The sequence below is a fragment of the Heteronotia binoei genome, chromosome 2 (assembly GCF_032191835.1).
Source record: "Heteronotia binoei isolate CCM8104 ecotype False Entrance Well chromosome 2, APGP_CSIRO_Hbin_v1, whole genome shotgun sequence".
NCBI classification, from domain to species: domain Eukaryota; kingdom Metazoa; phylum Chordata; class Lepidosauria; order Squamata; family Gekkonidae; genus Heteronotia; species Heteronotia binoei.
Window position 1 is genome coordinate 69005971 of NC_083224.1, and position 24721 is coordinate 69030691.

The 24721-nt window shown below is 47.9% G+C and overlaps 1 protein-coding gene across 1 annotated transcript in view; it reads left to right on the forward strand.

The window, feature by feature from the left end:
- Window positions 1-17619: 17619 nt before the first annotated feature.
- LAMB3 (laminin subunit beta 3) overlaps window positions 17620-24721 on the forward strand; it is an 86810-nt gene continuing 79708 nt past the window's right edge. The window contains exons 1-2 of the mRNA XM_060231253.1: window positions 17620-17657; window positions 20865-21019. Of these exons, the coding sequence (XP_060087236.1) occupies window positions 17633-17657; window positions 20865-21019 (180 nt within the window). The 5' untranslated portion in view covers window positions 17620-17632. The remainder of the gene's footprint in view (window positions 17658-20864; window positions 21020-24721) is intronic.

Consider the following 24721-nt stretch of genomic DNA (forward strand, 5'->3'; position numbering starts at 1 on the left):
TCTGCCATCCACACGACGGCACCATGAAGTTCTTTTTTCCTTCGCTTTTATGCGCATTATTCGCATGCACATAGGTTAAAACATTATGTGGTTATGCAGTTATACGCATATCGCTAAGTAGTTAAACAAATGGCAACCGTAAACCGGATGTCTGAGGCTCCTTTTGCTCCGGGACAGCCTTCAGATATCTGGAAGTTGGTCGAGAACTATCCAGACAGGGAAACTACGAGGTGAAACTGGAGAACTCAAAAAACACCACAAAGGAGCAGGTAACAAAATACTCTGGTTCCAAGAAGCATGGGGGGGGGGGGGTGGCTACTATGAGTTAATACCGGAAGGCAGATATTGCTGTCTGATCAGCCACTTTTAATCTGGTATGAAACAGCAGTGACAACTGATTATACTGTGTGTCTGAACAGCCCCAAGATGTTTTACTGACAGAATGGGACAGCTAAAGCTTCTCCAGGAGAGAAGAAAACATGTTACGAAGGCTGTTCAGTTAGTGAGGAAACAGGAAAATAGAGGAAAAAACTAGCTTCTAAGGAAGGGAAGTGGAAGGGGTCCATCATAACTTGAAACACAAACAATTGTATCAAAAGCCATGAACTGAAATAATAGTTCCTTGTATAACTTTGAGGGTTATTTCATATGCCTCAAGCTGCTAGCTGTTTTGTTAAAGAAAATTATTTATTATTTGTCTTTTATTTGATTTTATTTATATCCCGCCCTCCCCGCCGAAGCAGGCTCAACAAAAACCAACCAACCAACCATGAACATAAAAACAAACAAAAAAACCATGAACCATGAAAAAACACGCAATGTACTTTGGGTACAACTAGCTGAAGAATGCTTCCAAACAAATGTGTTGCAGTACCATAGAAATATCTTTGTGAAACTTTTCCGCAGCATTCATCACAGTGGGGGGGTTTGCACTTGATTTGCAACTGGTAATCACTAAAATCACCAGCAGTGGATGTATTGTTCTAATGTACTTGACTGTGGGGGTTTCTTGTGTAAAACCATGTAACCTCAGGAAGTGCATCTCAGGAAGTGAGCTCTGTGTAACAAAAACTTATGCTGGAATAAAACTGGTAAATATTTATGTTGCTACTCCTATTTAATCGCATTTCCTACAGCTGGTTTGAACAGAAGTTTCCTTATTACTACTATCCTGTCTTGCTGGAGATTTTTTTTTAATGTAGGATTTGCACCATTGCATCTGCATTACCCATTCACCAGAAGACACCAGAAGTCTATACAGCATAGTGTTGTGGGTAAGAGTAGAGGACCTTAACCTGGAGAACTGGGTTTGATTCCCCACTGCTCCACATGCAGCCAGCTGGGTGACCTTGGGTCAATCACACCATTCAGAATTTTCAGCCCCACCTCACAATTTGCCTGTTGTGGGGAGAGAAAGGGAAGGTGATTGTAAGCCACTTTAAGACTCCTTAAGGTAGTGAAAAGTGAAATATAAATCAATTCTTCTTTGTCCTCCCCAGGTAATGGCTATCAGATGTATGCTTGGGTTCCATTCTTGAAACTCTGGTGTGTGGGGCAGTTCAAATCAGGACCTTGGTGCATGGGGAGAGGTTGCTTAAGCCTTCCATCCATGCTGTTTTCTTCAGCCTGAAGCTTTAACCCAGTGCTTCCAATATCCAGGTAGGACATGGAGATCTCTCTGGAGGAAATGTCGTTTTCAGAGGGAGGACTCTATGGAATAGCATCCCTGGTAGGTTTACCAGGTCTGCGTTGGAAAATACCCGGAGACTTCGCAGGTGGATCTGGGAGAGGGTGGAGTTTGTGGAGGGGAGGGGCCTCAGCATGGTACAGTGCCATAGAGTCCACCTTTCAAAGCAGCCATTTTCTCCAGGGAAGCTGATCTCTGCCAGCTGCAGATCAGTTGTAAAACTGGGAGATCTCTAGGCCCCATCTGGAGGCTAGAACAACCTGGAGCACTACAGTAAAGGTTAGATGCAAACAAAAAACTGGAAAATCATGAAACGCAATGTAATACTACTTGAATATTTAAACAAAATTCAAAAAACAGCAGCAACAACAGTTCATATTAGAGTGTTGTGTATTTTCTTATAGTGATTACAAGAATTTTTCTATGAACTGTTGTTGCTGCTTTTAAAAAAACATTGTTTAAATATTCAAGCAGTATTACATTGTGTTTTGTGATTTTCCATAGTTTTTTGTTTGCATCCCACCTGGAGGCTCGCAGGTCTAAATTCCTTGGTGAGCTCCCTCCTGTCTCCAAAAGCTGCCCCTAAATCTCCAATAATTTGTCATGCTGATATTAGCAGCTTTAACCAGGGAAACACTACTTGTTCCACTGGGAACCTGACATCTACTGATGGGTTATGCCCAAGCATCAAAGGATCCACAATGGGGCAATTAGCTCCTCCCAAGGCTTTCAAGTCAGGAAATCAAAGTGTGGTGAGACAAGAATTAAGCCTCTTCTGCTATGCGCTGTGGGCCCGATCTGATTAAGCCTCCATGTTGCAGTTTGGAGCATGGAACTCTGAGCACATTATGATTGCCAGGTCCCTCCTGGAAACTGACAGGGAATTGGGGGGACTTACCAGGAGAAAGAGAAAGGCCCATGCCGCTGGCCAGTATCATATAGGAAGTGGTCCTTCTCTCCAAACCCCACCTTCCCGGGCTCTATTCCCAAATCTCCAGGAATTTTCCAACCTGAAGTTGGCAACCCCTGGCTGCATAGAAGCATACTATATGGCTGCAACTCCAAGCATATTTGCTAGTACATTTATTATCCTCAATGGGATTTACTTCTGAGTATACATATTTAGGATTGCTTTGCATGAACTGCCTTTCTGCTGATCAGACCTTCATAGTGTTTCCAACAGGCCTGAAGGAAACTGTCCTGTCTCTGACAGAAGCGTAATGTATGGAAAACGGCAGCTTAAACTTTTCGTGGCATGGAGGTAGATAAAATAACCTGGTAAATAACATTACATTAAACCTTTAGCAGAGGTACAGGCCATGCTTTTTACCAGGCAGTTAACAATCTTACATGTGTACACCAACAGAAGGAAAAGGGGTAGAAACAAGAAATAAGTGGCACACAGGACTTCTTCTAAAATAGCTTCCTAGTTTTGCTTGAGTCTGGGAACCTGAAAGACAAGGAGTTTGTTTACTTGAGGGCTTTGTAATTAATGAAAGGAAATTGTGGGAAGAGGGAGATAAAAACAGAATAAATTTTGCCCCTCTGGTAAGCCTGTTGCCTCTGTAATGCAGCATTTCCATGGGCAGGAGGCTGGCGTTTATTGTTCTGTTATCAGCTTGTGAATCACTTAAGCAGGAAGCAGCAATATTAAGGGAACAGTCATAGGACTGATTCATGCTACCTTGGAAATGTAGACAGCCACTTGTTTTCTCTGTCCAGAATGGGCTATAACACGTATTGATGAAAGAGATCTGGAGAACTCAAAACCTTTTATACTATTGTGTTCTTTTGCTTGGTTCTTACTAAAAGATATTACATGATTCTTGTATTAGAACATGTTACAGTATATGTTGGTTCACCATTGTAGGGATGTCAGCTTCCAGGTGGGACCTGTGGATCCCCTGGAATTATGGCTCATCAGTTTTCCCAGAGGAAATGGATGCTTTGGAGGGTGGACTCTATGGCATTGTAACCTACTGAGGTCCCTGTCCTCACAGGCTTCACCCCCTAGTCTCCAGGAGTTTTGCAACCTGGATCTGGCAATCCCCCTCCCCTACTTGGCAACCCTACACCATGGAGATGAATTATATGGACTCATTTATCGCATAGTGGTAAAGCTGCAGTACTGCAGTCTGAACACTCTGCTCACAACCTGAGTTCGGTCCCAGCTGGTTCAGGTTGACTCAGCCTTTCTTTACAATGGTATGACATAGATAAACTGGACCACCCTCCAAAACCAAGCAATCAACCTTTCACCATTTGAACTAAGAGGAATGGATGAAGAATGCTGGAACAAAGATACAAGATTACAACAATCAGTCTGTGAAATTCCACTCCCCATAAGCAACAGCCTTCAATGTAATTATACAAGCACAGTAAGATCATGTTGGGGCTTTTTCTACTCACTACAGTCCCTCTTCTTCTGAAGTCCCTATACTCCCTAGCCTTTACAGATATTCATTCTGGGTACAGAAATTAACTGAGACAGCAGACCTTGACTCTGAGCTTTGCATATGCAGTCCGCTTTCTGAATGCAGCATAAGAACATAAGAGAAGCCATGTTGGATCAGGCCAATGGCCCACCCAGTCCAATACTCCATGTCACACAGAGGCCAAAAAAACAGGTGCCATCAGGAGGTCCACCAGTGCCGCCAGTACACTAGAAGCACTCTCACTGTTGCCCCCCCACCCCAAGCTCCAAGAATACAGAGCATCATTCCCTGGACAGAGAGTTCCATCAATAAGCTGTGGCTAGTAGCCACTGATGGACTTCTGCTCTGTATGTTTATCTATTCCCTTCTTGAAGCTATATGCATATGTGCATATAGACTGCAGGCATCAAGTATCCACGTCGGGGGTCCTTGATGTGATGTCCATGGGCAACATGGCATCCACAAACAACTTTCTTGGTGCCTACCAAGTCGTTTTTAGAAAGTGAGTGAGACCAGATGGAGTTTTTGCCCAGCATGGCTTCTGATTGATCTAGGGTTGCCAAGTCCCTCTGCTGCTGCGGTGGGGGACTCCTCTCATGTGTGCTTTGCATGATCAGAATGATGATGTCACCCAGAAGTGATGTCATCACACCAGGGACATCATGCCAGGGATGCTCTAGGATTCACAGTACAACTCTATGGTACCATGTGTTATGTATTGAACATAAGTTACCCGGCCGCATGGTGATCACTACTAAAGGCGACCCCCTGGGTCCCCGGATGGAGCTCATCATTCACCCCGCCCATCAAGATCTGTGGCGGGAAGTTTGACCGACCAGGATTGGCCTGGTCGGAGGAGGGGGGTTGTTCCGGGTACTGTATATAAGCAGGGCCTGGCCTGTGTGTTCTCTCTCTTGTAATGTGCTACTGAATAAACTATGTTGCCTTCAAACCGTCTCGGTTCTCAGTACATTACAGTGGCGACGAAGGTGGGATGCTAGCTAGCCCATTCCAGAGGGGCTTAGCAGATCCGGCCGAAGACTTCGAAGGCAAACGGTGGTAGACCGATGCGCCCGCCGCCGCAGCCACGGCTAACCAGAGCGGAACCATGGGCTGGCTCGAAGAATTCAACCCTGCTACCCCGGTGAGGTGGGAGACCTACACAGAGCGGGTCGCGTGCTACCTGCGAGCGAACAGGATAACGGAGGACAGCCTGAAGAGGGATGTCCTCCTGAGCATCTGCGGAGAGGCCACATTCGAGATTGCCAAGGGTCTCTCGGCCCCCGCGAGGATTACGAAGAAGACCTACGAGGAGATTATCAGACTCCTCACCGGGCACTTCTTGCCCCAACCCTCACTGGTCGCCTGCAGGTTCCTCTTCCACAAGAGGGATCAAGAGGCGGGAGAATCGCAGCGGACTACCTGGCAACCCTCCGCCAAATCGTGGGCAACTGCAGCTACGAAAAGCTGGAAGAGACCCCGAGGGACCGTTTCGCCTGGGGCCTGAGTGACGAAAGACTGCAACAGAAGCTCTTCGCGAGGGAAGAGCTCACCCTCCAGAGCGCCTTCAACAAGGCCGTTGCATTCGAGTGGACCATGAAGACCTTCCCCAAAACGAGGGCAGAGGCCGTCCATCAGGAAGAGATGGGCCCCAGCCAACCAGATGAGGAAGAGGCACTCGAGCTACGCCGCCAGACGGGGACGGGCCCACCAGCGCCCCAGCGACCCCGAGTGGCCGATAGACCAGCTGCCACCAAGTGCGCCAGCTGTGGAGACCAACACGAGCGACGGGACTGCCCCTACCGCAACGTGGTCTGCAGAGGCTGTGGCAAGATGGGCCACATCGCAAGGGCCTGCAGGGCCAAGAGCACCTGCCGCCGTCAGACCACCCACCAGGAATTGACCGAGGACCACTCGATCGCCTCAACCTCCGTGCAGGTAATGAACTTGCCCAACGAGACCCCCCAAAAGGTCAAGGTTTCAGTCAGGATCAAGGACAACCCCTGCCTGATGGAACTGGACTCGGGTTCCTCCAACTCCATAATTTCAGAGGAATCCTTAAGGAAGCTGTGCCCATGTGGCCTGCCTAGACTGCGACTGGCAAGCTTCGTGCTTCGAGACTTTCAAAAAAATCCCGTGGAAATCCTGGGGTGGGCAACGGTGGGGGTGGAGTACAGTGGGTTTAGGGATAAACTCGACATCTTGGTGGTTAAATGGAGTCAGCTCACCACCTTGTTGGGCCTGGCCTGGTTTTGGCCGCTGGAAATAAAGATGGTGGGGGTGCAACAGCTGGGGACGAGGGGATTCGAAAATGTGTGCCAGGAGTTCCTGGAGATGTTTGACGGGGCCTTGGGGTGCTACAAGGGCCCTCCCATTTCCTTACCCCTAGATCCCCACGTGCGACCCGTAAGGCTGAAGGCCAGGTGGGTCCCATTCGCTCTGAAACCGAAAATCAAAGCAGAGCTGGACTGTCTCACAGCCCAGGAAGTGCTAGAGCCCGTGGCCTACGCCACGTGGGAGACCCCAATAGTAACCCCAGTGAAGCCAAATGAGGAGGTGCGCATATGTGCCGATTACAAGTGCACCATTAACAAGGCGCTACAGGACAACCCCTACCTCGTTCCAGAAATCAGCCACGTTCTGGCAGCACTAGTGGGGTCCAAAATCTTTGGGAAACTTGACTTGGCCCAGGCGTACCAGCAGCTGCTGGTGGACGCTGCGACGGCAGAAGCGCAAACCATAGTAACCCACAGCGAGGCGTTTAAGGAGCGGCGGTTGCAGTTTGGGGTGAGCGTGGTCCCGGGAGTGTTTCAGAGCCTGATGGATTCTCTCCTCAAAGGGATTCCCGGGGTGCAACCATTTTTCGACAACGTTTTGATCGCTGCACCGGACGCGGAGGAATTTAGCATCTGGCTGCGAGAAGTCCTCCGCCGTTTCCAAGAGGCCGGTCTGAAAGTCAAGCGTGAAAAGTGTTCCCTGGGGGTACCGAGGGTGGAGTTTTTGGGGTTCGCAGTGGACGCTGCGGGAATCCACCCAACGCCGGACAAAACCATAGTGGAAGCCCCCACCCCCAAAAGCAATGCGGAGCTACAAAGTTTCTTGGGGTTATTAAATTTCTATCATTCGTTCTTACCCCACAAAGCCGCCCTAGCTGAACCCCTCCACAGACTCCTAGACAAAAATGCCCCATGGGTCTGGGGAAAGAAACAGGACGCAGCGTTCCAAGCAGTCAAAGGGCTGCTCGTATCCAGCAATGTGCTCCACCATTTAGATGAGAGCCTACCGGTAATCTTGGCATGTGATGCGTCACTGTACGGGGTGGGCGTGGTCCTGGGTCACCAACTTCCGGACGGGAGGGAGGTTCCGGTAGCCTACTACTCGAGGACCCTGACCCCGGCAGAGCGGAATTATGCCCAAATAGACAAGGAGGCCCTAGCAATTGTGGCAGGGGTGCATAAGTTTAACGATTACCTGTACGGGAGACGTTTCACCATAGCCACAGACCACAAACCACTCCTAGGCCTCCTCGCCCCAGACCGCCAAACGCCCCAGATCCTTTCCCAACGCGTTTTGCGGTGGAACCAGTTCCTCAATTCCTACACATATGCCCTGGTCCACCGGCCGAGCAAGGCGATGGGACACGCAGACGCTCTCAGTCGCCTACCGCTGCCCTCCACAGACCCCGACTCGGCTCCAGCCCACCATGTGATGCTCATCGAAACGCTACCGGAGAGACTCCTACACGCAGCAGAGGTAGCAAAAGCCGCGAGGCGGGACAAAGTACTCGCGCGGGTCCTTGACTGGGTGGTGAGGGGCTGGCCAGAGGGAAAACAGGGCGAGGAGTTCAGGGCATACACTACACGCAAGGAAGAACTAGCAGTACACAAGGGATGTCTGTTATGGGGGAGCAGGGTGGTGGTGCCCCCCCACCGCTGCAGAAACAAGTGCTGGAGGCCCTTCATGAAACACATCCAGGAATTGTACGAATGAAGGCCTTAGCCCGCAGTTATGTATGGTGGCCGGGGATGGACGAGGCAATAGAGGGATGGGTCCAGAGGTGCAAAACGTGCCAGGAGTCCCGACCTGAACCGCCCAGTGCCTCCGCGCAACGCTGGGAAACACACAGGAAGCCGTGGTCGAGACTGCACATAGACTTTGCAGGACCCTTTCAGGGCCAAATATTCTTCATCTTGGTGGACGCCTACACCAAGTGGCTAAATGTCATCCCGGTCGCTTCAACCTCGACGGCGGCGGCCATCTGGGTGCTTCGAAAGGCCCTGAGCACATGGCATTCCGGACACCATAGTCTCAGACAACGGGACTGCCTTCACCTCCCGGGAATTCCGGGAGTTCATGCAGAGATACCTGATACAACACATCAGGTCCGCCTCCTTCCATCCGGCCACCAACGGCCAAGCCAAGCGGATGGTGCGTACCACAAAGGAAGCACTGGGCCGCATTGTGCAGGGGGATTGGGACCACCGCCTAGCTGCCTTCCTATTTGATAATAGGATAACTCCCAACCCAGTCACGGGGGTTAGCCCAGCCGAGCTTTTAATGGGACGAAAGCTAATCACGAGATTAGATAGGCTGCACCTCGACCGAGCCACCAGCATCTGAAATTCCCCGGAGATCAGAGAAGCAGCCCGAGGATTTTTCCCAGGGGATCCCATATACGCTAGGAACTATGGGTGCGGCCCCGAATGGGTAGAAGGCCGGGTCCCGCCATTACGAGGTGTCCACCGTGGGAGGCAATGTATTGCGGAGGCATATTGACCAAATACTTTGCCGCACATTGCCAGAAGAACTGGCCGCAATATGGAGCAAAGAGGGCCTCACAGCCGCGCCCCCACAGAGATCTACCTCAACACCGCTGACCTCTCCACCCAAGCAGGAGGTAGAGCCCAACCGCAGCGAGGGCGACTCCCAGGAAACTGGGCCACCAGACGCGTTGCAAGGTGCAGACAACCCCGGACCGGCAGTGCTCCCCCGAGGGGAAACCGTCGCCCTGGCTGCAGCAGAGGCCGCTCCTGCGACCGCCCCGACTCCACCAGTCATCCCAAGGCGGTCTACCCGGGAGCGCACGGCCCCCGCATACTTGTGGGACTATGTGTCCTGAGCTGGGGGGAGGAGTGTTATGTATTGAACATAAGTTACCTGGCCACATGTCGATCGCTACTAAAGGCGACCCCCTGGGTCCCTGGATGGAGCTCGCCATTCGCCCCCCCCCATCAAGATCTGTGGCGGGAAGTTTGACAGACCAGGATTGGCCTGGTCGGAGGAGGGGGGTTGTTCTGGGTACTGTATATAAGCAGGGCCCGGCCCGCGTGTTCTCTCTCTTGTAATGTGCTACTGAATAAACTATGTTGCCTTCAAACCGTCTCAGTTCTCAGTACATTACACCATGTGTGTAGATTTGGGAAATGTGTGGAGATTTGGGAGTTGTGGAGGTTGTCAGGTTCTACCTGGTCATAGAATCAGGTCTTCTATGGTACCATAGAGTTTTATCATTATTCCTAGAGTGTCCCTGGCGTGCTGTGCCCAGTGCGATTACCTCACTTTTGGGTGTTGTCATTGCACAGGGCATGTTCTGTGACGACAAGGCTCTTTGGGGGCAGGGATTCCCCAGCAGTCTGCTCGATGCTGGTGGGTTGGGGCCACTCAAACCAGTGGATTCTCTGCCTCTGGCAGGAGCTTGGCAGCCCTAGATTGACCATTGAAGATTTGATTGACCAATTTTTTTTATGTGACTGAAGGCAAGTTGTATGTAAACAAGACAATACCTTAAAATACATTCCCTTTGAAAGACATCCTGTTAAACAGAGCTTCTGCCTGAAGATTTACTACTATAGTTACACATAACCTCACTACCTGACATTTTGTGGTTGGCTCCACAGTTAAGCATCTCCTGCAGAAGCCATTTTATGGTTGCGTTCACCACCCTGTGTCAGAATTTAAAAAGTGCCTGCAGGCTCAAAAAGGCTGGGGACCCCTGGTCTACTTGTACATTTGGGAATCCTTCAGCAAGTGTGATTCCCACAGACCAGCCTACACATGTTCTGCCTGTGTTTGTGAAAGTTATTTCATATGCTTCACAAACTGGTAGCTTTTTGATGATTGGAAAACAAATCCATTATTAAAAATATAGCCACATGTGTCATTCTCAGAAGAATGCCTTTCTACCACAATTTCTTTCATACATTTGGTTGATCCAGACAAGGGCCATAGCATTTGTAGTCTTCTTTCTTCAAGCCAAACAGATCTATTTCACTTCCCTCCTCATAGTTGTACTGATTTTCCACATTCCACAATGGATCCTTGCCCTGTAGTACGTAGAACTGTGTTGGAAAGTTCAGTTAAATTCCAACTGCTTATCACAGAATGGGAAGAAGTGAAAAGCCATAGTTTAACTTATGCTCTTGTTAGTGTCCTTATTTTTAGACTTTTGCAGTATTTGGCCTAGAAAAGAAGGGATATTTAAGCCCCTCTGCCATCTAATTGCTCATTCCCCTTTGGCTCAATATCCTGGAAGACTAAAAGTATTGTGGGAGGGAACAAGCAATGGTTTATTTTGCACTGTGATAACCATTTAGATTCAATCCCATGTGGATTCGAATAGCATTGTCCTGCGTGTCTAAGTGATATTCACATACAAAGCCTGCTTCGGTGGGGAGGGTGGGTGTTGTGCCCCGGGCGCCCCCCATGGTCCCTCAGTGTGGCTGTCGCCCCTCCACCTGCGACTGCCCCCTTTTGGGCCTCATGCTGGTGTCCCCCCTGGAGGTCTCAGAAAAAAAGGGGGGGGCTGGGTTACTGCACCTCAGGCCCCCTTTCCCCTCTGGCTGTGTTTGGGCTCCTCTCTCTCTCTCAGTTGGCAGCCTCTTTCTCACATCAGCCAGCTTCCTCCCTGACCTCCTGGCCCTTGGCCTTTTATCCCCCTGTCAGTTCCCTCCCCTCTCCCTGGGTCCCACCCACGGCTAGCTCTGCCCCCGTACATAAGCCCGGATGCCGAGGAGAGGTGTCCCTGGGGCTGCTGGGTCATCCAAGGCCCTCAAGGAACGTTGGTCTGCCAACCCCTCCCTCCTCCCTCGTGGGGCTCCTTCTTTGCCTCTCCTCTCTGACCGCTGCCAGCACTGTGGGGTGTACAGTCTCCCCGCGGCCGAGGACAGGCATGCTGGCTGTGGAGGTTGGGGTGCGTTGCCAGCGGCATCACTCCACTGCTGGCTGTCAAGGTGTGTGGCGGTTTGGCCGTGGGGGGAGCAGTGTTGCTGCGGGTAGCCCCCCAGGCACTGGTGGGTGGGGAGGGAGGCTAGCGAGCACGTGGCCCCCCCACGGAGTCCCGGCCCAGGCCGGGCAGGACAGCAGGATACAAATTAAATATTATTATATTATTATTATAAAGTTTTAAACACACACACAATTCTCCCTTTTTTGTAACTCTACTCAGTTCCCTGACATGCTGAGAGCTGTTGACTGTAAGATGGTTTGTTGAATCAAGATTCCAAGATGAAAAATTTGGCACGGCAGCATTAGTAATTGGAGTCTGAGCATGCATGCAGAACAAAAGCAGGGCAGGCACACCCAGCAGCTCTACCCACTTACCAGAATTCTTGCCCCACCCAAGAAAGAACAGGCAAAAACTCCCAGCACAGCCTCCAAATATGTAGCCTTAGGAGATAGATTTTTTTTAGCCCTGAATTGTAGGCTTTACCTTCCGTTTTAAGAATTTAAACAGCCAACAGTACAACTGTTTCCTGAGAGATTAACGCATGTGCATATGTTTGTAAGAAAGAGCCAATGTGCCTACACTTTGCAATTGCTACAATTAAAACCAGGGATGAGTACCTGGATAAATGTGGGATTTGTATCACATGTTCAGCTATACATGTGTGGCAGGTAGCATGAGAATAACCTTACACATATATTAAAATGCCATGGACGGCACGTATTCAACCAGTGCTGTGCCAGCTACATCGGCTCCTTGTGGAGTAGTCAATTCAAGGTTTTGGTTTTGACCTTTAAAGCCTTGAGCAGTGGGACCAACGTATCTGTGGGACCAGTCCCTGGAAGAGCATTGCGCTCTATTGGTAACAACTCTCTGGTGATCCTCAGCCCTAGGGAGGTCCAGCTGTCCTTGAGGGTCTTTTTGGTCCTGACCCCGACCTGATGGAACTCTCTGCCAAAAGACATCAAGGCCCTGCAGGATCTTACTAAGATGTTCTTCCATGCCTTTGGTTGAGAACAATAACAGTTTGTCATTGGCTGATGCCTCCTTTTCCCCACCTACCTCGACACTTTGTAAGTTTTTCTTCCCTCACAGTGTGGCAAAAACTGTGCCACAGTCCAGGATGTGGTAGTCCAGGATGTAAACAAAAACTCATAGGGTGCCATCTGGGATTTTTGAAAAAAATTAAATCTAATTTATTGTGTTGGTTTTAACTTGCATATGCTTTTATGATATATGCTGTACAGCACTCAGACCTCAGCGTGAGCCAGGATGGGGTGATTAACAAATCCAATAAATAATAACAACAAAACAAATCAATTATCCTTAGGATTTATGCTTACTAACTTCAGGATGGAAATTCCTGGAGAGCTTGTGGATGGAGGTTGGGGAGGGTGTGGTTTGGGGAAAGGAGGACCTTTCTAAAGCTGCCATTTTCTTCCAGGGAGCTGATCTCTTTTGTCTGAGATCAGTTGTAATTCCAGGAGATCTCAGGCTCCATCTGGCTGCTTTTGAGAGTGAACTCCATGGCATTATACCCTGCTGAGCTCCTTTCCCTCCCCAAACTCAGCCCTTTCCAAGCTCTCCAAGAATTTCTCAGTTTGGAGTTAGCAACCCTACAGATGACACCTTTGAGGGACATCCTTGACCCCAGAGCCACAGGCTGAGTCACCCTGCTTGTCTTCTCCTGTCCCACCCTGCCCTTGGAAAGGAGGGAGGAAGAACAGGTGGTCCCCACCTCTGTGCTCTCCTTTTGACTTCAGCACAAGCAACAGGGTTGTCAGTCTCCAGCTGGTAGCTGGATATCTCCTGGAATTACAACTGGTTAAAGAGATGAGTTTCCCTGAAGAAAAAGGCTTCTTTGGAGGTACTTTACTGCAATATTCCCTGCAGAGGTCCCTCCCCAAATCCTGCCTTCTCCAACAAGAATGACAGCCTCCTTGTGGGACCTGAGAATCCTCCAGAATTACAGCTGATCTCCAGACTACAGAGATCAGTTCCTCTGGGGAAAATGGATGCTTTGGAGAATAGACTTGGTGGCATTGTACCCCACTGAGGTCTCGGTCCTCCCCAGGCCCCACCTCTAAATCTGTAAGAGTTTCCCAACCTGGAACTGACCACCCTACCCTGCCTCCATCAGTATCCAGGTAGAACCTGACAACCTCTACACCCCCCTCCCCAAAATCTCCAAACATTTCCCAAATCTTCACACATTGTCTGCTTCAAGAAGCTCAGGTATGCCTGGCCAGCAGTGGGGGCTGGCAGTGTATGTATATAGGTGTTAAGGTTGCCAGCCTCCAGGTGGGGCCTGGAGATCTCTCACTTTTACAACTGATCTCCAGCTGGCAGAGATCAGCTCCCCTGGAGAAAATGGCTGTTTTGAAGAGTGGTCTCCATGACATTGTACCATGCTGAGGCCCCTCCCCTCCCCAAACCCCACCCTCTCCTGGATCCACCCTCAAAGTCCCCAGTTATTTTCCAACACAGACCTGGCAACCCTAAATAATGTGTGTGTGTGTGTGTGGGGGGGGAGCAGGCTAGCAGCTGGCCTCAGGAGCCAAAAGTCCCTTGGGCTAGCCCTGTTGAAAAGTTGTGGTACGTAGGCCCTTTGGAGCTCCTTAGAAAAGGGTACATTGAAAACAGACTCAGAAAATGTGGCATCTTAAGGAGTAATGGATTTATTAGCATAGCTTTTGGGAGGGAAGAGTTCACTTCAAGAAAGGCACAGGAACTATAGAGTGCATGGTGAAAGTCAGGGCTAGGATTGCCAGTCTACAGGTGGTGGCTGGCGATCTCCTGGGATTACAAATAATCTCCAAATGACTTGAGAAAATGGCCTCTTTGGAAGGAGGCCTTTATGGTATTGTACCCCATTGAAGTTCCTCTCCTTTGCAAATCCTGCCCTCCAGAGGCTCCGCCCCTCAAATCTCCAGGTATTTCCTAACCCAGGGCTGGCAACCCTAGTCAGGGCATAGCTGAGGTTGCAATATCCTCAGTAAGAAAACATACAAATACATTTGCCTATTGGTTTTCCCTGTAAGTGTAATGCTTCTGTGCCCATTCTCTTGCAATTATTATTTAAGTGACTTTAAAAAAAAAATCATGGCAGAGTAGTAGCTTCTAGTCCTCAGGTTCTGCTGCATCCACTCATGTCTGTTCTTTTTATGAGCAGAATTGTAGCCTCTCTCTCTTTTAACAAGTCCTGGTCCTGTGCCTAAGTACATTTAATAGCATAAAGTTCTCTCTTACTTCAAGTTGTGAAGAAAGCTTCACCTGTTTAATTTCCATGTCAGACCATAAGGCACAGGATTCTCTTTGTTCAAAAGGAGAAAAATGCTGATGCAGCTAGTTATCCAGAGGGTGCAGTGAGACCAGACTGCACAGCCATCTGTAACCCCTCAATTATCTGTCCTGATGACAGTGCGCTAGTCAGTTCTGCTATTGTGAGGAAATCAGCTTTCTCAGTAATCAGACCATTAAGTAGAGTTGTTATGAAACAGTCACTTCCCCCTTTGGAAGTACAGTTATCCTTGGTGTTTTGTTGTGCTTATGGGCACTCACTGAACAGGCCTCTGACAAAGATGCACCCAAAAACTCACTCCATAGCTGTGCCATGTTGAATGTTCCAGAGTCTGGAATTTCTTTGTTCCAATTTCCCAGGGATTGCATCCACAACTTCTCTAGCATAGACACAGAATCTCATTTTCTGCTGGCAGTGTGGGCACAGACATCTCATTTTAATCATACCCCCCACCTGCAGATCCCCACATCATAAACAGCACTGGTCCTTGGGGTCCCTGTTTGTAGGATACAGTCCAGTGTAGGTGAGGCACTGTGAATACCCAACAGCAATATACAAATGTGAAGTATTAAGTAAGGGGAAAGCCTGTACGGCTTTAGAAAAGCAACAATGGGTATGAAAAGAGATTTCTTCTTTATTTCTTCTGTATTTCTTTACAGAGAGTACAAAAAAGGAAAACCAATCTGCTGTTTTAAAGGCAATATAGTTCTGTATTCTTAAATGTACATCCATTGCGGAGCTGGTTAAAGGATTGGCAGTTCTGTAGCTCAGGCATTGCTCACTGTCTAGAAGGTATGATGAGTTATAATGTAAATGGGTGTGTCTTGTCTGAAGAGATCATTGAATCATTCCTTCTATGATTGCTGCACCCACAGGAACTTATTTCCTCAGGTGAGGCCGTGCTTAAAGACAGTGAGCGAAAGACGATAGCTCAGAAGACCAGGTGAGGGATTCAGATCCCTGTAAATGAGAGGAGAAAAATCTAACACCAGAGCAGGTAGGTACTGTGCAGTGGGAGAATATGGAGATGGACATCACCCCCTTTGCCCCAGCATCTATGGCAACAGTGTACTTAATCTCTTCTTCAAGGAACTTTTCTTTGCTTCTAGCCGGCTGTTGATTCACAGTTGTGGGGATGTGTTTTATAAATTGAATGACAAGTCTTTTTGATACACTTCATATTAAAGGCTTGCAGATCTCTAAAGATCTAAGGAACTTTATTATTCAGAATGAAGTTAAAAAAAAAAAGAAGGCAAGCAGGTAAGGACGAGATGTATTGCACCTACTGTGTTAAAAGTGGTATCCTTTCTTTATGTTTCTACATTTAAGATTTATCTGTATGCCATGTATTTGTAGTTGGTTTTTTAAAACACAGCTCCAAAGATAATAAAATTGAATACCAAATATTTGGGTTCTCCGAAGTTTGAGTAGAAATGTAGTACTTTGTTTTGTTTCCCTGGAGAAAACAGAATAAAAGAACAAAATCCAGTTGAACAGTGCCTTGGAGAGTGTCTTTGTGGATAGATACTTATAAAAGAAAAAATTTAAGCAAACATTCATAAAAGTAACCTGAGATCAAGCTATGAATTCTTGAGTTATAGGGCACCTACTTCGGATGACAATGCTTTTGGATCTAGCTTTTCTCTTGGTGTAGTGGTTATGAGTGGCAGACTCTAATCTGGAGAACTGGGTTAGATTCCCACTCCTCCACATGAAGCTAGCTGGGTGACCTTGGGTCAGTCACAGTTCTTTCAGAACTCTCTCATCCCCACCTACCTCACAAGGTGTCTGTTGTGGGGAGAGGAAAGGAAGGTGATTGCAAACTGCTCTGAGACTACTTAAGGTAGTAAAGGGTGGGATAGAAGACCAACTCTTCTTTTACAAATAGGACTGGCTGTGAAAATTAGCTTGTGCAAAACTGTGACCTTTTGTGCAAGAAGGACAGATATAAATGCATGGGGGCCATTTAAGAGCCAGTCTGGTGTAGTGGTTAAGTGCGCGGACTCTTATCTGGGAGAACCAGATTTGATTCCCCACTCCTCCACTTGCACCTGTTGGAATGGCCCTGGGTCAGCCATAGCTCTGGCAGAGGTTGTCCTTGAAAGGGCAGCTGCTGAGCCCTCTCAGCCCCACCCACCTCACAGGGTGACTGTTGTGGGGAAGGAAGATAAAGGAGATTATAAACTGCTCTGAGTCTCCGATTCAGGGAGAAAGGTGGGGTATAAATCTGCAATTTTTCTTCTTCTTCTTCTTCTTCTTGATCTACACTGTGTCTGCAATTGATTGGACATATGTCAAAGCATAAAAGTGCACCACAGACCAATTTGATCACTAGTGAGGTATCACTGTGTCAGCAACTCCAGTGTCACCATTGAATTGTCCCATCATACACCATTTCTGATTTAAAAGAAACAGATGCTAATGCAGAACTCCATATATGTTCTAATGCAACAGGCCCTGCTGTTGCCACAGGGGTTTTTCCATTCACTTCAGTGAAAAGGACAGCTTTGCATATCTGGTGTCATCCCTTTTCAGCCTTTTGTGTACTCAGAGCTGTCTCCTCCAATGAAGGGAAGGAGAGCCCTTATGTAGCTAGGAAGGTCTGTGGGGAGGGACGGTGGCTCAGTGGTAGAGCATCTGCTTGGGAAGCAGAAGGTCCCAGGTTCAATCCCTGGCATCTCCAAAAAAGGGTCCAGGCAAATAGGTGTGAAAAACCTCAGCTTGAGACCCTGGAGAGCCGCTGCCAGTCTGGGAAGACAATACTGACTTTGATGGACCAAGGGTCTGATTCAGTATAAGGCAGCTTCATATGTTCAATGTGCATCTGATCAATTCCATCTGCTTCGTAATGTGTATAGGCCCAAGGAAAGTGAAATAATATAATGACAAACCTGGGCTGGGGAAGGGGTTAGGCTTGGTTTGCCTTTCTCATCATTTATGTACATTTTAAAATCTTTATTTCAGGTGGCTTGTGGACATTCATTATCATGTGGATAATTCTTTTTATTCTAAGTAAGTATTCCTTTCCCTATATATGCCTTACAGAATGAAAGCCTCTGAGACACTGTAGAATATTTTAGATGTTGCTCAGATTTAAAGGTAAATTCTATTGTTCCCAAGATATTTACCGTATTTTTCGCACCATAAGGCACTCCGGACGATAGGACGCACCTTCCTCCTGGGGGGCGATCCGCTGCCTCCAATCCCGGCGCTTCCTCCGTGCCTTTCTGCCTGGCTTCAGCTCTGACGTTTGCAGCAAGCGCCAGGATCGCTCCCTCTGCCCTCCGATCCCGGTGCTTGCTGTAAGCATCAGAGCTGAAGCCAGGCAGAAAGGCACGGAGGAAGCACCCAGCCCCTCTGCAAACCCAGTGCTTTGCGAGCACCGGCTGTGGAGAGGGCAGCATGCTTCCTCCGTGCCTTTCTGCCTGGCTTCAGCTCTGACGCTTACAGCAAGCACCAGGATCGCTCCCTCTGCCCTCCGATCCCGGTGCTTGCTGTAAGCATCAGAGCTGAAGCCAGGCAGAAAGGCACGGAGGAAGCACCCACCCCCTCTGCAAACCCAGTGCTTTGCGAGCACTGGCTGTGGAGAGGGCAACGTGCTTCCTCCGTGCCTTTCTGCCTGGCTTCAGCTCTGATGCTTACAGCAAGTGCCAGGATTGCTCCCTCTGCCCTCCGATCCCGGTGCTTGCTGTAAGCATCAAAGCTGAAGCCAGGCAGAAAGGTATGGAGGAAGCACCCACCCCCTCCGCAAACCCAGCGCTTTGGGAGCGCTGGCTGTGGAGAGGGCAGCGTGCTTGCTCCGTGCCTTTTTGCCTGGCTTCAGCTGTGATGCTTACAGCAAGCGCCGGGATCGGAGGGCAGAGGGAGCGATCCTGGCACTTGCTGTAAGCGTCAGAGCTGAAGCCAGGCAGAAAGGCATGGAGGAAGCACGCTGCCCTCTCCACAGCCGGCGCTCACAAAGCGCTGGGTTTGCGGAGGGGGCGGGTGCTTCCTCCGTGCCTGCCTGGCTTCAGCTCTGATGCTTACAGCAAGTGCCGGGATTGGAGGGCAGAGGGAGCGATCCTGGCACTTGCTGTAAGCGTCAGAGCTGGAGCCAGGCAGGCAGGCGCGGGGGAAGCACCGGGATCAGAGGCGGAGGCAGCGGATTGCACCCCCCCCGGAAGGTAGGTACCGGTACCTTCACTCCATAAGATGCACACACTTTCCCCCCCACTTTTTTGCGGGGGAAAAGTGCGTCTTATGGTGTGAAAAATACGGTACATATAATCTTTGTTTGAAATTGGTTAAAAATTATACTACTCCAGCCAGGATTACTCACCGGAAGTACTTGGCAGCACAAAAAGCCCCCGATAGTCACAACTTTAGAATCTGTCCGATTTAGTCAAAAGATGCCACTTTGTTACTCACCACCCCCACAAAAATGTCAGTACTTAGTGTTAGAACTTTAGTGATAGAACTTTAGTGTTAGAACTTAATGATAGAACTTTAACATGCTTTGCATACAGTCTCAGTAATCACTATAATAACCTGGTAAAGTACTTTAAATTTATTTTGCCCTGTTGCAGATACGTTGAAGAGAGAATGTTTTTTTGGCAGCTGAGCTGAGATTTTGTTAAAGGGACTATCTTGTTTATAATGTAGTCCAGTGAGCTATATAAGCTCTCCACTACCTTTATTTTGGTAGATTCACTTATTGTAAATGCCAGTTCTGTACCTTCAAGCTACAGACATCTATTGCATCTCTGTGTCAAAAATGTAAACATTTCATTGAAGCAATAAAGGCTCACCCCTTCAGCGGTAGTGTTCCCCATTGTGTTGTTAGCAAAATTGCTGGGGGTCTCCTCTTAGATGGGGGAACTAGCATGAGGATTACCCTGGTAGAGCTTAGGAGGGATATTTAACCAATTTAAAGAGGTCAAGTTTCAGAAAGAAGACTCCAGAATAAATATATTTTAAAATGTTTACTATAAGATATGTAGGAAATACAATCACACATATGCAATCAAACACTCATAAACTATAGGCTGGGAAAAATAGAGATGATTGATAGGGATTTTTAGGAATTTTTGCAGAGGATGATACTATCTTTCCAGGTGTGGTCCATGAATCCATGAAGCAGAAAGCATGAAGGTGGAAAGTGGCCCAAACAGAGTTTGGGGGGATAAGTCTGTGGTAGGGTAAGACAAGACACACTGAACTGGCTGACCATATGGCTATATATTACCAAATCTGTGTCCCCAGGCAATGGTATCAGATGTCAGGTGACTTATGACACTACTACATGTGACCTCTGATGTCACAGAAGGAGTGGAAGGTGGTGGCTCCCAGGAGTTTGACAAGATTAGTGATTCATGATGGGTTTACCTAATGTAAACTACCTTAAACAAAGAAAATAATTGGTCAATTTAGAGCCACATTGTAATCTACTGTAACACCATAGCTAACACAATGGGGCTGGTCTGCATGACAGGATTAAGTCCTTAGCAATGGTTGCTTCCTTGGGCTTCTCCTTTGAATCCAGTGATCTCCTAAATGTGTGACAGGAACATTCTTTGTTGCATGGGTGGGCATAACAGCAAGCTCTTTGTTAGCGGCTGGCCTCTTCCATTTGCATTTGCATTGACACACCTGGAATATGTGGTGCTCTTGCTTTACCTTCATGGTGGTTGAGCAGAAACAAGATGGTTGATGTTAAGGACAGGACTCCATCATGCCTTCTGGTGAAGGCTGCTCTTGGGCACTGTCTTCTGTTGACAGGATCACAGTTGTGTTCTGCATGGCTTGGCAGCTTCCTGGGGAAGCCTGATTGAAATTCCTTCTATGCAGGGGAATGCACACAGTCATGTCAGGAACAGGCAGGAAGTTTTCCTTAGCTTGGCTAGAGTACTTGCTGCTTGGCCCCACGCAGAGTGAAATGTCCATATTGGACTGGTGCCCATGTGATTGATTGGACTCAATATAGCAGGATGCATGTGCTTATAAGGATACATAGTCATAATAACTAAGAGTCCAGGGAGTCTGGCACCTGGGTCAGAGTAAACATAGTCCATTAAAGATGGAGAAAAAGGAGTTTGCATATCCACTTGAGTTGTTGTATATATAATGTTTCATCTTGGATCTCTGTACTTAAAGCAACCAGGATGTATGCAGCCTTTTGGGATGTTGCCCTTTTGACCCAATGGATGGCATTCTTAAAATACGGTTCTCATTTCACGCTAGCTTCATCAGACTTCCTGGCTGCACAGAGTACCTGCTCAGATGGGACTTGTTACCCACCTGTGGGAGATCTTCTCATAGGCAGAATCCATCATTTGAAAGCCTCCTCCACTTGTGGACTTGTCCAGCCTGAAACTTACTGCACTCCATATGCGGAAGTATGTATGACCCAACATTTCTTTAGAATTGCCAGCTCTGGGCTGGAAAATACCTTGAGATTTGGGAGGTGGAGCCTGGGGAGGACAGGGTTTGGGGAGGGGAGGGACCTCTGCAGGGTACAATGCCATCAAATTAATCTTCTAAAGCAGCCATTTTCTCCAAAGGAACTGATCTTGTTTGTCTGAAGATCATAGAATCATAGAGTTGGAAGGGACCTCCAGGGCCATCTGGTCCAACCCACAAATACCTACCCCAAATTCACAGGATCTTCATCGCTGTCAGATGGCCATCTAGCCTCTGTTTAAAAACCTCCAAGGAAGGAGAGCCCACCACCTCCCGAGGAACCCTGTTCCACTGAGGAATCGCTCTAATGGTCAGGAAGTTCTTCCTAATGTTGAGCTGGAAATTCTTTTGATTTAATTTCAAGCCATTGGTTCTGGTCCTACCTTCTGGGGCCACAGAAAACAAGTCCACACCATCTTCTAAATGACAGCCCTTCAAGTACTTGAAGATGGTAATCATATCACCTCTCAGCCACCTCCTCTCCAGGCTAAACATCCCCAGCTCCTTCAGCCTTTCCTCATAGGACTTGGTCTCCAGACCCCTCACCATCTTTGTCACCCTCCTCTGGACCCATTCCAGCTTGTCTATATCTTTTTTAAAATGTGGTGCCCAAAACTGAACACAATACTCCAGGTGAGATCAATTGTAATAATGGAGGATCTCCAGGAGGATCATCCTGGAGGCTGACAGACCTAGGAAAAACACACATTTCAGAGTGCTTAGAGTTGCTTTGTGTTTGCCACTGAGAAGATTAGAGTGTTGGTAAAATTACACCCCCCCCTCCCCATTAGGAGGCACAGTGAATGATCTCAGCTTTATAATAGTGCTTCCATGGGCCTCAGGGGTACATATTAAAACAATGGTTTCCACAGAAAGCCTTGCATCTGTTTTCCTGTCTTGCCTAATTATGGTGTGCCTATTTATAGATTAATATCAGCATTCAAGTTACGTTATCTAATATTTTTAAATTAGTTGAACACACAACAAAGTAATTGTCTTCTTTCCCATTATGAAATCAAACCACGGTGTGCCATAAATGCAAAGAAATATAAAACCTCCTACGTGGGCAATGGTTACTTGTTTCAACAAGTGGAACAGCTACATGTCCTTTTTATGTTTCTGTTTGTACCCTATACATAAGCATCTAGGAAATATTTCTCTGGCCTGCTGAATACAATCCTGAGTAATATTTTTGCTTTGGTCCTTAAATATGTCTTGATTGGGACTCACACATATTAGGATTATGCAGGTATTGTACAAATATTTTAAGAACAAGAACATACAATGCTGTCCTTTCTCAACAAAAAGTTCATATTCCTAAAAGTCATGTGGGAATATCCCAGTATCATTTTGGGCTCTGTGGCCTGAAGTGCCACACTTTGTTCAGGGGCCCATAGCTATATGCAGGAAGATGGAAAGCTGGCATCATTCCTGTAGTGTTCCTAAAGTGGAACTGCAGGAATTAGGGTATTATTTCTTACAAATATTACTGTTGATGGTGGGAAAGACAGAGTGTTAATATTTAAACAAATAAAGATAAATTCACATTTCCTTATGTTCTTTATAGGCTTACCAATCCCCAGGTCCCAGTGGGGGTTCTTCTACTTTCCCAGGCTCCTTCCCGCCCCCAGTCAGCTGGCCAGCGTGGGGAGGCCCTGCCCCCAGAGGACCATGTGCCTTTCCACCTCTGGAGGCTTCAGTGTCCAATTGAAAGGCTTCCTCTTGGGATGGTGTGTCTGTAGGGTTGCCAATCCCCAGGTGGGGGAAGGGGATCCCCCGGTTTGGAGGCCCTCCCCCCCCGCTTCAGGGTCATCAGAAAGTGGGGGGAGGGGAGGGAAATGTCTGCTGGGAACTCTGTTATTCCTTATGGAGATCTATTCCCATAGAAAATAATGGAGAATTGATCCGCGGGTATCTGGGGCTCTGGGGGGGGGCTGTTTTTTGAGGTAGAGGTACCAAATTTTCAGTACAGCATCTAGTGCCTCTCCCCAAAAATATCTCTCAGGTTTCAAAATGATTGGACCAGGGGGTCCAATTCTATGAGCCCCAAAAGAAGGTGCCCCTAGCCTTCATTACTTCCTATGGAAGGAAGGCATTGAAAAGGTGTGCCGTCCCTTTAAATGTGATGGCCAGGACTCCCTTTGGAGTTCAATTATACTTGCCACAGCCTTGATCTTAGCTCCACCCCCAATGTCTCCTGGCTCCACCCCCAAAGTCTCCTGGCTCCACCCCCAAAGTCCCCAGATATTTCTTAAATTGGACTTGGCAACCCTATGTGTCTGTGTTACTTTGAAGAAGTTGGCAGCAACTCGTGAGTAGAGAGGCCAATCCCTCACTTCAGAGTCACCAGAAAGGGAGGAGGGGAGGGAAATGTCTGCTGAGCACTTCATTATTCCCTATGTGGAGATCGATTCTCATAGGGTATAATGGGGACTTGATCTGGAGGTTTCGCGGGCTCCGGGGGAACTGTGTTTTGAGGTAGAGGCACCAAATTTGCAGTATAGTATCTAGTGCCTCTCCCCAAAGTACCCCCCAAGTGCCAACCAGAAGTGTCCCAAAGTGTGCTCTTTTGCAATTCTGGTAAATTTCTTGCTGATGGAAACACTCCAGTCCAGAGCCTCTTGTCTGCTCCGCTTGCTTTGGCTGTGATTCCCTCTAATACAATTTAAATCACCCGTGGGGGGGTGGGTGGGCTCCACCCTCCCAGCCTAGGGCACCTGGAAGCCTGGCACCAGCCCTGAATGCGCACCACCTCACCCAAAAGTCTGGCAGAACAGCTCTGTTTTACAGGCCCTGCAGAATTGTAATAGCTCTTGCAGAGCCCTGATGTCAAGTGGGAGCATGTTCCACCAGACCAGGGCCAGGGCCAGGGCCAATTCAATTCAACAACCTTTATTGGCATGATATTGAAGATAACAAGGAACCAAGCCATCCATCAAATGGAAATTTGGAAATACAAAGGCCTGGCAGAACAGCTGTCTTACAGGCCCTGCGGAACTGTAATAGCTCTTGCAGAGCCCCGATCTCAAGTGGGAGCATGTTCCATCAGGCCAGGGCCAGAATCAAAAAAGCCCTGGCCCTGGTTGAAGGTAAGTGGATGTCTCTTGGGTCAGGGATTACAAGGAAATTTAATAAATTGAAGCAAAGCTTGATGTCTCAGTGCAGTGAAGGGAAATTGAGAACTTTAAAATTTATTCACCACAGTCTTTTTAGTACATAATTTTAGTGATACTATGTGAGATGTTCCCAGAATTGTGCTGAACAGTGGAAAGTTTTAAAATTCGTTTTTTGCAACCTCTGCACAGGGTATGGAAGGGGTGGGGGCTTGCTTTCTCTCTTGTTCTTTCCTCACACTCTGCCCTGCTGGCCAATGTGTACTGTCTGAGTCTAGTGCCAACCAGAAGTGTCCCAAAGTGTGCTCTTTTGCAATTCTGGTAAATTTCTTGCTGATGGAAACACTCCAGTCCAGAGCCTCTTGTCTGCTCCGCTTGCTTTGGCTGTGATTCCCTCTAACCTTTATACTTTGTACACCCCAGAGTGACAGCATGTAGCCCAGGAGGGGCAAAGTCCAGACCATATCTATTATAGCAATTTATATAAAATGTGTATTAATTAATCTCATTCAGGAACTTGATTTA